Source organism: Cotesia typhae, unplaced genomic scaffold (genome assembly GCF_013202065.1).
Source record: "Cotesia typhae breed Kobodo isofemale line unplaced genomic scaffold, CoteBio_Ctyphae contig_83, whole genome shotgun sequence".
NCBI classification, from domain to species: domain Eukaryota; kingdom Metazoa; phylum Arthropoda; class Insecta; order Hymenoptera; family Braconidae; genus Cotesia; species Cotesia typhae.
The window spans coordinates 785494-800859 of record NW_027423769.1 but is presented as its reverse complement, the minus strand read 5'-3'; the positions used below and the strand labels follow the sequence as shown (position 1 = coordinate 800859).

The 15366-nt window shown below is 27.7% G+C and overlaps 3 protein-coding genes and 1 long non-coding RNA gene across 12 annotated transcripts; 2 read left to right on the top strand and 2 right to left on the bottom strand.

Annotated features, from left to right (window-relative positions):
- Positions 1 to 200: 200 nt before the first annotated feature.
- Positions 201 to 2733, bottom strand: Pnn (desmosome associated protein-like protein pinnin). 2 transcript variants are annotated; one of them, XM_074252312.1, is made up of 5 exons: positions 2597 to 2733; positions 2285 to 2493; positions 1674 to 2079; positions 1317 to 1611; positions 201 to 783 (listed from the first exon to the last, which is right to left on the bottom strand). In XM_074252312.1, the coding sequence occupies exons 2-5, from the start codon at positions 2443 to 2445 to the stop codon at positions 452 to 454; spliced, it is 1194 nt and encodes a 397-aa protein (XP_074108413.1). In that variant the 5' UTR covers positions 2446 to 2493; positions 2597 to 2733; the 3' UTR covers positions 201 to 451. The 2 variants fall into 2 exon arrangements, with proteins under 2 accessions (XP_074108413.1, XP_074108414.1); XM_074252313.1 differs by having other exon boundaries at positions 2285 to 2490; positions 2597 to 2726.
- A 165-nt stretch (positions 2734 to 2898) lies between these two features.
- On the top strand, positions 2899 to 7911 carry Dhap-at (dihydroxyacetone phosphate acyltransferase). The gene is made up of 7 exons (XM_074252311.1): positions 2899 to 3289; positions 3369 to 4419; positions 5007 to 5417; positions 5748 to 6264; positions 6352 to 6644; positions 6788 to 7041; positions 7138 to 7911. The coding sequence occupies exons 2-7, from the start codon at positions 4131 to 4133 to the stop codon at positions 7468 to 7470; spliced, it is 2097 nt and encodes a 698-aa protein (XP_074108412.1). The 5' UTR covers positions 2899 to 3289; positions 3369 to 4130; the 3' UTR covers positions 7471 to 7911.
- On the bottom strand, positions 4309 to 9297 carry LOC141533420 (uncharacterized). 3 transcript variants are annotated; one of them, XR_012480268.1, is made up of 4 exons: positions 8816 to 9297; positions 6103 to 6239; positions 5811 to 6005; positions 4309 to 4449 (listed from the first exon to the last, which is right to left on the bottom strand). It is a non-coding gene; the product is annotated as an uncharacterized LOC141533420 (long non-coding RNA). The 3 variants fall into 3 exon arrangements; XR_012480269.1 differs by lacking the exon at positions 4309 to 4449 and adding an exon at positions 4458 to 4903; XR_012480267.1 differs by lacking the exon at positions 4309 to 4449 and adding an exon at positions 5276 to 5408.
- A 106-nt stretch (positions 9298 to 9403) lies between these two features.
- Positions 9404 to 14844, top strand: Trbd (ubiquitin thioesterase trabid). 6 transcript variants are annotated; one of them, XM_074252310.1, is made up of 10 exons: positions 9404 to 10258; positions 10392 to 10537; positions 11012 to 11732; positions 11818 to 12087; positions 12192 to 12393; positions 12484 to 12761; positions 12845 to 13074; positions 13163 to 13598; positions 13908 to 14008; positions 14255 to 14319. In XM_074252310.1, the coding sequence occupies exons 3-9, from the start codon at positions 11029 to 11031 to the stop codon at positions 13984 to 13986; spliced, it is 2199 nt and encodes a 732-aa protein (XP_074108411.1). In that variant the 5' UTR covers positions 9404 to 10258; positions 10392 to 10537; positions 11012 to 11028; the 3' UTR covers positions 13987 to 14008; positions 14255 to 14319. The 6 variants fall into 6 exon arrangements, 5 of the variants coding, with proteins under 5 accessions (XP_074108411.1, XP_074108410.1, XP_074108408.1 ...); XM_074252309.1 differs by lacking the exon at positions 14255 to 14319 and adding an exon at positions 14368 to 14844 and having other exon boundaries at positions 9405 to 10258; XR_012480266.1 differs by having other exon boundaries at positions 9408 to 10258; positions 13908 to 14154.
- The last annotated feature ends 522 nt before the right edge of the window (positions 14845 to 15366 follow it).

Genomic DNA, 15366 nt, shown 5'->3' with positions numbered 1-15366 from the left:
CTGGAGATAAACTTCTTGCGAATGCTCAGACAACTGCCATGCATTGCTGGTAAACCGGCATTGCAAGTGCTTGTAAACACACATCTAAAAGAGTTATTGAAATAATCTGTATTATTAAGAGAATAAGCAAAATTTTTTGGCCAGTGTATTTAAAGATAAAATTGGTTTTTATTGAAAATGATCTATCTCTAGATGCATAATTAAGAAAAGCTCAATTTTATTTATTTATAATTCACAAATCACGGCAGTCACACAGTGACTGCAAGGTTGCTAGTTAATTAATTAATTAAATAACTTAATAATTTTTTTTTGATTATTATAAATGAATTTATAAAATTTTACGGATACCTCAAATTAAATTTTTTTCTTGTTGATTTTTTTTACATTATTTTTCTTCTATTTTTACTATATTTATTAAAATCATATATACAGTTATTAGAAAAATAATTATTCAACCGTAATTTTCATTCAAATTCTCCTCTCCATTACTTTCTTCAGTTTTTTTTATCTTTGACACATCACTGTGATCGGTACTTTTAACATCGTCAGCAGCAGTGTCTTGAAATTCCATTTTAACAGCCACCGGGGAAGTATCCTCGGTTACTTTTTCTTTTACTTCAGGATTTGGATCCCGGTTTTCTTCACCGTCCTCCATTATTTGCATCTCATTTATTTCCATAGACTCGGACTTATCAAGATTATCATTCTGTTTATTTGCGTTTATTTGAGACTCAATAGCTTCTATTTCTTCGGCCAGAGCTTTTTCCCTTCGTTCCACTTCCGCTGCAATAAAAATAAATAATTTAAAATATATAACGCACATTAAGAAAGTTAATTGGTAAAAATAAAAGAATTAAATATTATTTATATTCATAAGACTGCAAAAAAAAAAAAAATAGTAAGCCTTAAATCTCATTTAGATACAAAATTTAAATCGCCTAAATTTCTGTAACGTGTACTGCACAAATTTACTGCACATTTATCTTTACTCTCATATGTATCTATATATATTCAAGCCTACCATTTTTATTTCTATTTTTTTTTTTTTTTTTTTTATTTTAATATTATTTTTTTAGGAGATTAAAATAACAACTTGTTTTTAGATAACTTATCTGAGTGATATGTTATCAAAAATAAGAACAAGACTCAATTTTTGGTAATTATATTTTACTTATTATATTGCAATTAAATTTTTCAATTCAAAATTAAAATTAATTTTTTATTATAAATTTTAATTTTGTGATTCCACCAAAAAGATTGATTTTTTTTTTTTTTTAATTCTATGTACTAAAATAAAAATTAAAAATTATCCATACCATGAAGCTCTTTAGCACATTGTTCAAGCAAAGTATCCGTCTTAGGATGCTTCCGTTTTGGCAGATAATAAATAGCAGGTGTAGTTCGAGTTTTAATGAAAGACGCAAGCGGCAATTGAGCATTTTTCCAAATCTGAAATTGCTTACTGCGAGCTAATTTCGATTCCAGAGCTTTAACTTCAGCTAATTGCCGCTTTCGTGACAAAAATAATTGCTGCCGCTCGCGCTTAAGTTCTTCTTTTTCGCGTCTTTTGGCTTCCTCGACACGTGCTTCGACTTCTGCTTTTTTATCTTCCTGTTAAAAATTAAAAATTTATAAAAATAAATAAATATTCACAGCAAAAAAATAAAAATTACTTTAGCTTTAAGTTTAGTTTCTTCTTGACGAAATTTCTGCAGAGTACCCAGCAAGGCTCCAAACATTCGTTTGTTCCTTTGTCGGCTGCGTTCGTCGACACGTTCACGTCTAATAACTTCTTGCCGGGATGGTACTTCACGTGGCGTCGCAATGACTCGTGACGAAACAGCTGGCTTCATAGGATTGTCGTCGTCATTGTCGCTGTCGTCCGCCGTTGACGGCACACGTGCGCTCAATCGACTGAAAACTGTCTTGGGTTCTCCAGGAGTCACTGTCGGTGGAGAAGATAACGACTGGGATTGCCAGCGACTCCGTTTGTTACCCTGTGAATGATAATCGTTGTTTCCCATGTAATCTGGGACGTTTCTTTTACGGTCATCTTGAAGTAATCTTTTTTGTCCGATTCTTTAAAAATTAAATTAAAAATTTTTTATTAAATTATCGGTTTTTTTTTTTTTTTTTTAATTAAATTAATAAAAAATAAAATTATTTTATTACAAATTTTTGACTTAAATTATTAAAATTATATTTTAATAATTTTTTTTATCCTCAAAAACTCTGACAATTTTTTTAATTTATAAAACATAAAAAATAAATGAAAATAAATCACCTCACTGATTGTTGATTCATTCCATTTTCCGTATCTGGCAAATCTCGTCCAAGAATTTTACGTATGTCACGGTCCAGTTCACGCAATCCATCTCTGGCAGCCTGGAGCTCAGCTTCTAGTTTATCGGCACCCGGATTGTCCAGAGAATCTAAATGCCTCATGTTTATTGTTGTCAAAAATAGTATTTATTTATAATACCACCCTGTCTGCTGTATACAACATTTTATTTAATTAGTACCATATCTATATATATTGAAACTTATACTTATATTATGTAAATAAATAAATATATGTTGGAAATAATTTACTCACATGCTAGCTTTATAAATAAAAATGCCGGAATATTTATTTAATACGTACTATCCATTTTTTTATATAATTCACTGTAGAGTTTTGTTAGATGTTTTTACCGTATGTATATACTGTACAGCTGCTTCTTACTCTCTCTTACTGATGGTATGTGACGTTAGCAGAATGATTTTACCCCTACTATTTTCTTGAGCATTTATTTGTTGTCGCAAAAACGTTCACATGAATACTACTGGGGCACTATAGTTTGTGCTAGTGAATTATAATACTAAAGTGATATGTAACATTGAAGTCACCAGACATTAAAAATGTATTTTATAATTTAATAAAACTAAAATTATAAAAAAAAATTTAGTGAAAATTTTTTTAGCCATTTTTTACATTGCAATTATTATAAAAATAAAAAAAAATGATAGCTGACAGCTAACTTCAGTATATCAAAAATTTTAATGTCAGAAGCGCCACCCTGTCAGTTTGAGGTTAGTAATAAAAACAATGACAATACCAACGGCAAGTAAAATTGTTATGGTGATTAATCCGTTTATGGTCCTATAAAAATTTCTCCTCAAATGGGAAGGAAAAAAAAAAAAAAAAAAAAAAAAAAAAAAAAACAGAAATAGAAATTTGCCACGTAAATAGAAAAATATTAGAAAAGTAAAAGTTAGAAATTAAATGAAACAGTTATTCAAATAGGCGGTAAAATAGAATAAAATAATAAAAAAGTTGAAAACGTCAGAGTAAATTATTGCGAATAAATAATAATAAATACTTTCAGATGGGAATTTAAATCGACTAATAAACACGCAAAGGTCTGTTACGTTGTTACGTAACTTGGTACATATGCACCGGTGTTGAAATGAACCAGTGCATTGATATTTGCAAATAAAGTTGCAGTGTCTCTGTCGTCAATTATCAATTTACAGAGCCTGGTAAAGTTTTATTGTGGTAAATAAAAATATAAAATACTAAATCGATGAAGAATTCTGTCACAAGTGTCAGCTATGTAATCGCCAAGTGGATGCCAATGATGTGATAGGTGTTTTAAATTATCAACCAACAAGTACAATATTAATAAAATCATCTTGTATTTTTAATTTAATAATAACAAAAAATAAGAAAAGAAAAAAAAATATTTATTTAAATATTTGTGAAGAAATAATTTAATTAAAGTAATATATTCTTTGAATTTATACAAATGGAAATATTTAACGGGTTAACTTAAATACAATGTAAATATTAATAATGTTAAGAGATCGTTTGAGCAATAATGATGACTGTATTAATGCAACACATACTTGGATTTAATTTGCATTTAAAATTTAAGACCATTGGACTTTGTTATTGCGTATAGCTGAATCTCGACAATTTTTCCAATTCTGATGGTAGTTAGATCAGCTCTTTATTTAATTACCGTTCAACGTTACCAAATTAAATATTATTGTCATTTAATTCCGGAGAGCCGTCAGGAGTGTCAAGTTAAAAAGTGTCAAGAGTTATTGTTTGTTTAACCATCAATACAATAATAAAAAAAATAATCATGGACAAGTCAGAGTATTATGACTTGATAACGGAGCGGAGAAAATCTTCTGACATAATGTGGGCCTCCAGGTACATGGACATTGTTGTCCCCCATTATCTGTCACCTGAACACAATTGGACTAGGAACCAGGCCATTGAGTTCACTTTGAAGCATCCCAAGGTGCTTAATACTATCCAGTCGCTTGCCGAATCTCAGGGTGTTGACAGAGCTGTCATTGTTCGCGAGGCTAAAAATATTCTTGAGGAAGTTGCTAGTAGACATAATTTGCCGACTTTCAGATGGCTAGGTAATATTTATTTATTTATTAATTATAATTCTGAAATTCAGAGACATTTTTATGAAAATTAATTTAGCATATATTTAATAATTTTATAACAAATAAATTATTTTAAAAAATTGACATTTAAAAATTTTTAAAAATAAAAAATGCAATTTTTTAAAAATAATTTTTTGGTACGAATTTTTTTGTTAAATAAAATTAAAAATGATAAAATTTAATGCCAGGACATTTTTATAATTTTTAAAATTATTTCTTTAAAAGTTGAAAATAATTCTAAGTGTAATTTTTTAAACCTAATTTATAATAATTATTAAAATATTAATTATTTATTTAATAAATAATTGCAAGTTTATTTTTTTTCCGTATGGTAATAAGTATTTGTTTTAATTAGATTTTCCTCATCATAATCAATACAGTATATATTTAATCCTAATCTTTGCATTGTCTATAGGCTGCCAGTTAAATGGATTACCGTTGCATTATTGTTGCCCTGAAAAAGCGGCCTTGTAAAATAATATTAAAAAAAATTTTTTTTTTTTTTTTTTTTTTTTTAAATAATAATTAAGAAAATTAATTAAAATTTTTTGTTACAGCAATAATCGTGGTAAAAGTATTGAAGCGTATACTCCAGAGCTTCAGAGCAAATGTAAAATATGTATTAGACATAAAAAGCCAAATGATGTATTCAGGCGTGCAATATGTCTATGTGCCATCACATCGGAGTTATTTAGATTTTATATTAATGTCTTATCTGCTGTTTAATTATGATATGGCGATACCAAACATAGCCAGTGGTATGGACTTTTATCGCATGAATATCGTTGGAGAAATATTGCGAAAAACAGGTGCTTTTTATATGAGACGCAGCTTTTCTTCAGATATATTGTACAAAGAAACTTTCAAAGCTTATGTCGCTTCTTTAGTTGAGCACAGCGATCGCGCTATTGAATTTTTTATTGAGGGAACTAGAAGCCGTAGTCAAAAAAGTATTGCTCCTAAATTTGGTAAGTTTGTAGTTTTTATAAATTTTATTATTATATTAAATAATAATTTTTATAGTTGTTACACTCATCAAGAGCTTTCATTTAAGTACCTACATGGCAATTTTTATATAAATTTGTGGAATATATAAATATATAAAATATATGAAAAATTGATGTGGGTATTCAAATGAAAGGTCTCGATGAGTGTAATGTCGGGGTGAGCTTATATTTTTAAAAATGTCAATAGTTCACAAGATACGAGGTTTTTTTTTTTTTTTTTTTTAATTTTGTGTCTAGAGATAGAAGTATTTTCGAATGCAGCCTAAATAATATATTTTATTATTTTTAAAGGTTTACTTGGAATGATATTGGAGTCATTATTTCAGGGAAAAATTCCCGATATATTATTCGTACCAGTGTCAATAAGTTATGATAAGCCTTTAGAAGAATCCTTATTTTCATACGAATTATTAGGAGTGCCAAAACCAGCTGAGACAACAACAGGACTCTTTAAATCATTATCAATATTACGTGAACAACAAGCACATGGGCACGTTTATTTCCATGTTTCTCCTCCAATATCAGCCGCTAAATTCATGGATGTTTCATCTAGAAAATTAAGTGCCTTAAATCCAAATTCTCGAGTTCCTGCTGAAGTTGTAAAGAGCATAGCTTATGCAATAATCGACAGTCACAAAGAACACACCGTATTTATGTCGATAAATTTAATAGCTGTTCTTGTTAACGAGAGAATTCACTCGCATCCAGGAAACCCTTATACCTTCGATACATTGCTGCAGGACTATTGTTGGCTGAAGAAATTAATTACTCAGTCTTTGGGGTCTTCAGTTTATCCAGCACCGGAAAAGTAAAAAATTTATTTTAGATTTTTTTATTTTTTAATTTTTAATTATAAATAATTTATTGGATATTTTAATTTTTTTTTTTTTTTTAGTCTAGAAGAGGAACACGTGAGGAGGTCTGAGAAAGACGAAATAAAAGAATCATTGTACACTCACAGAAATTTACTCGGGTTTGATAGTAGTGGCCTGCTAATAATTCACGGGTCCCATCGTGAAATTAAGTCAAATAAAACAATCCGCGTCAAAGGTCACACACTTGATGACCGAACAATGTCAATAGCCGTCCCGACTATAAACCTCGCTATTTATGTCAATCCTATTTTTGCAATATTTACTAAATTATCTATTGCTGTACTGTCAATTAACAGTAATAATTTATCTCAAGGTAAAGTTCGTAATATTAGTTTTTATTTTTAGACTAGTTAATTATTTAATGAAAATTAATTTAACTTAATTTACAGATATTTGATCATTTTTTTAACAAATAAATTATTATTAAAAAAAATTAATTATTTATATTTTTTATAGAAATTGCGGAAGAGCAATACCTTTTATTGAGATCGCTGCTGACAATTGAATTTGCATTGCCGGACAACATGAACCGAGGAATGATAATTGATGAATTCAGAAAAGAATTATCCTTTTTAATAAATGAAAAATGTTATAGAATTGATAATAACCATCTGTCTTATGACTGTAACAATTATTTAAGAATGATGTTGTATAATTTAGTACTGCCATTTATTTCCGCGGTATACGTCACTTGTGTAGTTTTACTCCAGGTAAATTTTAACAATAATATCAATCGTAAAATTTTAATCACTTCAAGAAAAATTAAATAATTCAATAATATAATAATAATTTAAATTATTTTACAGTGGGACAAATCGATGGACGAATTATCGGATCAAGAGATAATGAAAGAATGCCAAAAACGTACCGAAGTATTATTATTTCAAGCAGAAAGTTTTATCAATCATCCGTACACATTATCGTTAGATTTATACACATCAACGCTAGTTAGTTTGACATCATTCGGAGCATTGACACCCGTCGACGGTAAACCCCGAGTTTATAATCCCGACAAACCTAAATTGTCGTCAATAATCAGCGACCTTGAAAAAATAATGTCGCAAAGATCACCAGGAAATTACGTAGACCTAACTCAAACCTATTTTCACTTGGACAATACTCTCCAAGCCAAGCTTTGAGTATATATTCATAAATTTATAATCTTCATACTACAAAATATGTTTTAAAAGTATTAGCAAAGATTTTTTATTGGTAAAAAATTTTTGCTGCGTTTTTAACACTCAGTATGTACGGAGGCATTTTCTACGGCAATTTCTCATTTTTTAGAATAAGTAGTAGCTGACTAGAATTTTTAATGATTTTTTTTTTATACCACGGGAATTATTTCTCGTGAAACAAAGAGTCCACCCGGTTAATGTATTAACTCTGATTATTCATTCTGATTGAATATAAATATATCAATATTATTAATGTTATAAATATAAATAGAAAGCTCAGTGAATTTCAATCAAAGTTTCTAATCAAATCTATCTTGGTTGATAACTCAGTAGAAATTTTTTTTTTTTTTTTTTTTTTATTTTAGAGTTTTATCCTTTAAGCATAAAATTATTTTTTAAACCCTTTTTTTTTTTTTTTTTTTTTTTTTTTTAAATAAAATTTCTGTAATCATTTTTAAGTATGTAATAAAAAATTTTTTTCAACTTGTATTTTTTTTTATAAAAATCTCCATATTTAAATTAAGACATCTGATAATTTTTAGAATTTTTTTATCAAATAAATTATAGCAAGAAAATTTTTTTTTTAAATAAATGCAATTTTTAAAAAATAATTTTTTTATTTTATTAATAAAAAAATTTTAAATACTAGAGAATCATTAAAAATTACCAGATTATTTTTTTTCTAACTGCCAACTTAACTAAAAATTATTTAAATAAAATTTTAAAAATAGATACCTTTAATAAAATTAATAAAGCTCCAAAAAAAAATTCAAATTTAAGAGCGATAAATTCTTGCGATAAAACTTGACTCTGTGCCTGAATATAAAGAATAAACAGATCTATATACTGTTAAAATATATACTAGATTAATAGTATCATCGATTTAATAGTTATTATGACATAGACAATGACAAATGGCATTTTGTCTTGAATCCTGGTATTGAACAAACTGATCAAGGCCACCCGATTTTTGTAATATAAATAAATAACAAAAATTTAAAGAATTAGTTTTAAAAATATTTATATATATATAAATATATATCCAACCTATATTTTTATTTCGGATGAACATCTGAATGAAGAAAAAGGTCATGTAATTTATTTTCAAGGTGACGTGACGGATTTGTACAGTATTACATAATAAACGATCTTAACAATAAAAATTAAGTGGCATTGTTTAGAAAGTACTGATCTGGGATCAGTCTTGCCGGAATTTATATTTGACAGCAATAGCGCTGCATTAAAAATACAAAATAAGTAAACTGTCGGGTGAAAAGTAATCCGTAATTAAATTAATAATACTCACTAATTATGTATCACAGGGTTAACTTGTGAAATGTTTGTAAACAAAATAATTGTGTGTCAAATGTTAGCTGATTGTCTAAATTCATAATAGTGCTTAAAAAATTAAAAAATTAATTATGACAGGTGATAAAAAATATAAGATTTAAAATAACACTGAAGTTGACAGATATTAAAAATTTTTTTGGAATTTTATAGCAATTATTATTAAAAAAAATTTCACATGTGAAAATTAATATAAATTACTTGTAAAAATTTTTAGAAGCATTTTTTTATTGTAATTAATTTGTTAAAAAAATTTTTACAATTGACAGCTGACCGTTAACTTCAATACTATCACTTTTCAAATCACACTGAAGTTAGCCGTCAGCTGTTACTTAAAAAAATTTTTTAAATAAATCGACAACAATAAAAAAATGCTTCTAAAAATTTTTACAAGTAATTTATATTAATTTTCACACGTGAAACTTTTTAATAAAATAATAAAATTTTTTTACACTAATTGATTGTTAAAAAATTTTTAATATCTGTCAAATTCAGTATCATAATAATTTAGTTGAAAAAAATTGACAGCTGATTGTTAATTTAATAAAAAAACGATCACTAATAATTATTTTTAAATTTAATAATAAAAAAATAAAATGTCAGTGAACTTTAGTGTGATAAAATTTATAAAACAATAATTATAAAAACTAAAAAAAAAGTTTAATTAGTTGGTGAAAAGTTGGTAGCACTGAGTGTGTGTGTTGCGAATGACTGTCAAAATCCACTTTCCATATTATGTACACTTGTCAAGTGAGCTAGAGTTTCGTCGAATAAATCTAAATAAATATTATTATGTCCGACGGTAATTGTGAGAAGACTGGTAGTTCTCGGAGTTATAAGAGTTAACAGAGTACAGATTTGTAACATAAACAAAACTATCCGTGCATATATATGTTTTTGTTATTCGGATTCAAGTTTAAGGAGCTGAGTTTTATATTTAATAAATCTCATTAATTTTACCATCGCTCCTCGTATATTTGTCATTTAAATAACGTACAATGCAGTACCACAGAACTAGATAGTGAAATACAAACAACTAATTATTATTATTATTATTATTATTGTACACTACCAGCTCACTGATATATATGTGTAATTATTTAAAAATTGATATTAATAATAATTATTGATTTTTAGTTGTCTAATGCAGGTGCTTTTTATTAGTACTGACACTGATGCGTTGTAAAACTCAAGATACTCTTGTATGAGTAATTATCTTCCATATTATTAATTGTTTTTAATTAAAATTACAAGCTTGTACTTGACAATACCATCGTGGAATTATTGGAAATTTTTATCAACTCTAACCTATCACCTCTAATGTTATACGTGATAAAAATAAATATTTTGCTCACCATTAATTCACCAGCTCTAAGTTAATTCACCAGCTTCTAGATTTCAGGTAACTTTCATAATTATTTTAATTCTTGTCATTATTAAATTAAATTATTACTCTCATTCTTATTAATATTATTGTTATTAATGAAAGCTACTTTTTTTTTTTTTTTTTTTTTTTTTTTTTTTTTTTTTTCCAGATAAATTTACATTTATTATATTCGGTAGTATTGTTGTTAATAATTATTGAAATGTTTATAATACGACCAGATACTAGTTAATATAATTCAAAAAGTAATATTATATTTTAACTAGGTTATCACAGAGATAATATTATTATTCGAAGGTAATACTTTATGGAAAATATTAAATATTAAATACCAGACGCCTGACAAATTTATTTTTTTTGCTCAGAAAAATGTGTTCAGCTTGAGTGAATGTGTTTTTTATTTGCTTTAGAGTAATTAGTGAATTTATTAGTTTTTGTCAGGCTGTTTGAATTTTTTTGTTGCTTTGTGACAGTACCAGGAAAGTATAACAAATTTATTTTATTAAATTTTCTTTGCCATAATTTATTTGTTAAAAATATTTTTAAAACTATTAAATATCTGCTAAGTTTATATTATAATATTTTAATTAAAAAAAATAAAATAAATAATATTTTCAAGGTACTGTCAATTTTGTACTAAAATAAAAAGACAAGAAAAATTTTTTTTTAATTAAATTATTACAAAAAAAAATTTTATTTAATGTCTTTTAATTTTAATATCAATGAATGAACAAAAAAAATTTTTTGAATACTAATAAAAATAAATTTCAGACTGTTTTTGATTAATAATGAGTACTCAGCCAAAAGAGTCGCATTCAAAGTGGATATGCGAGTACTGTACTTATGAAAACTGGCCGTCTTCGCTAAAATGTACGATGTGCAGAGGCTCAAAGCCTTTGTTGGGCGAAGACATCTACAGGCTGCGAGATTCAAATCCCCAGCGAGCAGGATCAAACGACGCATCCGGTCCAGTACCTTTAAGTTCCTCGACAGACTCATGTAATTTTAGTCTACAAAATCATAGTCAAAACGTACCTTCCGGTGGTAAATGGTCCTGTGAATTATGCACTTATTTCAATTACAACAACGCAATCCGTTGTGTCCAGTGTAACAGTAAAAAACTGGTTAATATAAACCAGCAAGTATATTCAGCTTCTAATTTGCACGAACATTTAGCACCGCTGAGACTAAGCGATCCGCCAGCCCACCAGCTGCCTGCGCTAAACTCCGGCCAGAATTTATCTGTTAACACAAATACCGCTACTGATAAATGGTCCTGTCTTGTTTGTACTTATGAAAATTGGCCCAAGGCCGTTAAATGTGTTATGTGTGGTTACCTGAAAGAGCGTGATAAAAAAGATAAGTCTAGTTCTAACTCCTGTCTGATTTTACCGAGCCCCGAGAAAGATCACAATCAAAAAGGCTTGCCTTCGCCTCCTCAGCCGTTCATTCATCAAGCTCAACGCGATGAGAATTCAGCCATTGCCAGACGGTAAGCTTTTTTTTTTAATAAATTAAAAAAAATTTTTTTTAAGAATTATTTAATAATTTTTTTTTTTTTTTTTAATTGTCTCCAGAAGTTCACACAGATTCGATCCTAGAAATGATTCTTTGCCAATAAACCAGAGTTCCAATGATTGTGATTACGAAAGCAGACTTAGGCGTCATACTGATTGGTGCTGGTTGAATGCCTGTCTTGGAATCGTCGAAGGCGACAATCCACCAGTGGAAGCGTATTTAGCGAGTGGTGGAAACCCAACACGTCAATTGACCCCTTCCGAAGTTAAATTACTCAACAGAAATAGTGCCTTTGATGTTGGACACACTCTTGTTCATTTGGCCATAAGGTCCTTTTTTTTTTCTTTTTTTTTTTTTTTATTATTTTATTTTAATAAAAAAAAAATTTTTTTTTTCTACCTTATTAATTTATAAATAAATTTTTTTTCTGTAGATTTCAACGTGAAGATATTCTAGCAACACTTTTATCACAAATAGAAGGCTCTGGGTCAGGAATAAAAAGAGTCCCGAGTTATGTAGCTCCAGATTTGGCTACTCAGATACGTAGGCATGTTGCTAACAGCATCCGTTCACGTAAAGGTTCATTTTCTTGTTATTTTGTCACAGATATGGCAACATTTGCGTTACCTGCAGAGGTAAATTTTTTTTTTTTTAATATTTTTAATATTTTTTTTCAATCAAATTAAATTAAATAATTTTTTTTAATGTTAAATTTTAATTTCAAGGTGGAAGATCTTCCAAGTTCTGTCCAAGAACAAATGCTAGAAGAGTTATTAGACCGAGAAGCTCAGCAACAATTAGAAGGGAGTGATGGAGAGCCGCCGGCGCTTAATTGGTCATTAGAAATAACAGAGCGATTAGGCAGTCGTTTACACGCCTTGTGGAATCGTTCTGCCGGTGATTGCTTGTTAGACTCGGTAATGCAAGCTACTTGGGGAGTTTTTGATCGTGACAATACCCTGAGACGAGCGCTTGCTGATTCTTTGCAACAAGCTGGTCAATAGTAAGTCTAAAACATAATTATTTACAAAAATTGAATAAATAAATTTATTTTAAAAAAATATTAAATAAAATTAATTTTTACAGTTTTTATCTTCGGTGGCGACAATATGAAGCGTCCCAAGCATCAAGAATGATAGATTTTACTCTAGAAGAAGCTCAATGGCAGGATGATTGGGAAAATTTATTAACTACAGCAGCACAGCCAGGCAGTGCATTGGAACAATTGCACGTTTTTACTCTTGCCCATATTTTAAGAAGGCCTATTATTGTTTACGGAGTTAAATATGTTAAAAGTTTCCGTGGAGAAGATATAGGTTAAAAACAAAAAAACAAAAAAAAAAAATTAGTATTAATTATTAAAATATTAATTTAAGTTTATTTATTTAGTTTAATTATTTTTAGGATACGCAAGATTTGAAGGAGTATATTTACCTTTGTTGTGGGAGCCTTCTTTTTGCATTCGCTCGCCAATTGCACTAGGTTACACACGTGGCCACTTTACAGCTCTCGTATCGATAGAACCATATGCATCTTCAAGATTGTCCACGTTACCTTCTCACGGAAGCGTGGGAGTCGGCGGGGGGAACAGCCCTATGCAGCAGCTGCAGATTCAAATGCAAACGACGTTCATGCCTTTGATGGACAGAGAAAGAAAATTATTACCGATTCATTTTTTAACTCCCGATGAAATTGGCAGGGAAGAAACGATACTGAAGCAGTGGTTGGATGTCTGCACCACTGAGGGTGGAATTCTTGTTGCCCAACAGAAATTACACAAAAGGCCACTTCTTGTTGCCCAAATGTTGGAGGAGTGGCTCAATCACTATCGTCGATTAGTGTAATTATTTATTTATTACTATGATTTTTTTTTTTTTTTTTTTTAATTATTATTCACTAGCATTCCTAGTCAGCACTACTTAAAGCACTGTATCTCCTAAAATATTGAAGATAATCCCATAGTATAGCAACATTTTTTGTAGGAAATTTTATAAGCTACAATTTTGGATTCTTACAATTTTTCTCAAAAATCAATATTTTAGGAGTTACAGCCATTTTTAAAGTACCTAAGTGATTTAATATTCAATTTAAAAATTTATTATTATTAATTAAATTAATTAATTATCAATAAAATTTTTTTATCTTGCAGTCAAATGAATAATGCACCATTCGTGAGACCCGTAGTCCAACAAGAATACAGCAGCGACGGTGACACAGAAGACGAATAATACTTCAGTGAAATTTGTTGAGGTACATTACATGGTAAACACATAATTGGTGTCCTTATGACTTTGTCATCGTAATTAAAACTATGGTACAGGGGTTTTATGATCTCTAGAATACATGTCTATTGTCAAAGTCTTTATATTTATTTATTAATTTGTTATGTACGCAAGGTAAAAAATATTTATAAGTGTTACGACTATTTTTTTCATTTTTGTCTTTGATACAAATTCAATATTTAATTCTTTTTTTTTTTTTATATTTTTTTTCTAGACAATCTTCGACTTTATTATTATTTTAATAGTACAAAAAATAAATAAATTTTTAATTTATACGGAGAGAGCTGGTTGTTTTTTTTTTTTTTTTTTTTTTTTTTTTTTTAACAGGTTTCCCAACTGAGGAAATAATTCTACGGACTTTTCATCACCTTGTTACATCATTATGACTACACTCAATACGTAATTAATTATTTAGTTTATTTTTTTTGTCGGTAAAATTTTTATTTTATTTTTAAAATTTAATTTTTAGCCAAAAATTAGTCAATTAAATTTATATAACCTGACTTAGTTACCTTGAAATAAAATCTACGTACATATTTAATATTTAATAAATATTAAAAATTTTATTAAAACTCCTAAATGACAATTATTATTATAAAATAAAATAAAAATAATTTTTCAAGGTGGTAAAAAGCAAAAATTGTTAAAAATTATAGCAACTGTAAAATTTAATTTGTTTATTGATTGTTAATTATTTTTATGATTGTTAACAAATATATTTAACTCTGTTAATCAGTTCTCTAAATTAACTGTAAATAAATATTAATTTATGAGTGATAAATTATTAAATTAGGAATCATTTCACCCAATTTTCAATTTCAAAATTAGTGACTGAATTTTTTTTTTTTTTTTTTTTTTGTAGCTAGCTTTTTTTTAGTCTTATAACCGATTTATTATTTACTAAACTTGTAAGCGTTAATTGAATATTAATTGTAAAAAAAAAAAAAAAAAACTGTTATTTAGAAATAAGTCTATTAAAATTTTAAATAATAAAATATATGAAATTCATTATTTATCAAGATTTTATCTAATTATTGTGACTAGTCTATCAAACTACTAAATTATAATGTGTCAATATTTTACCTTACACAATTTATTATTGTTTTTTATTTATATTGTTATTATAATTAATAATAATTTAATTTTTAATAGTATTTATTGGTTAATTTAATTATTACTTACAAAAAACTTTATATTATTTTTATTATAACATTAAATTTAGCTGTCACTTTACAATTGTTTTAATTTTTATAACAAATTAATTACAATATACTTTATCAATCTCGCGCATGCGCACATTTTATTTTTAAAATGGAAACTTACTAT

Bases quoted from the DNA above. Each gene is read 5' to 3' on its own strand.
- Dhap-at (XM_074252311.1), top strand. From the start codon at position 4,131: ATGGACAAGTCAGAGTATTATGACTTGATAACGGAGCGGAGAAAATCT. The intron at 4,420-5,006 runs GTAATATTTATT...TTTTTGTTACAG, and splicing joins GCCGACTTTCAGATGGCTAG to CAATAATCGTGGTAAAAGTA. The intron at 5,418-5,747 runs GTAAGTTTGTAG...TTATTTTTAAAG, and splicing joins AAGTATTGCTCCTAAATTTG to GTTTACTTGGAATGATATTG.
- Pnn (XM_074252312.1), bottom strand. From the start codon at position 2,445: ATGAGGCATTTAGATTCTCTGGACAATCCGGGTGCCGATAAACTAGAA. The intron at 2,080-2,284 runs GTGATTTATTTT...TAATTTTTAAAG, and splicing joins ATGAATCAACAATCAGTGAG to AATCGGACAAAAAAGATTAC. The intron at 784-1,316 runs GTATGGATAATT...TTTTTATTGCAG, and splicing joins ATGTGCTAAAGAGCTTCATG to CGGAAGTGGAACGAAGGGAA.
- Trbd (XM_074252309.1), top strand. From the start codon at position 11,029: ATGAGTACTCAGCCAAAAGAGTCGCATTCAAAGTGGATATGCGAGTAC. The intron at 12,762-12,844 runs GTAAGTCTAAAA...TAATTTTTACAG, and splicing joins TTGCAACAAGCTGGTCAATA to TTTTTATCTTCGGTGGCGAC. The intron at 13,075-13,162 runs GTTAAAAACAAA...AATTATTTTTAG, and splicing joins TTTCCGTGGAGAAGATATAG to GATACGCAAGATTTGAAGGA.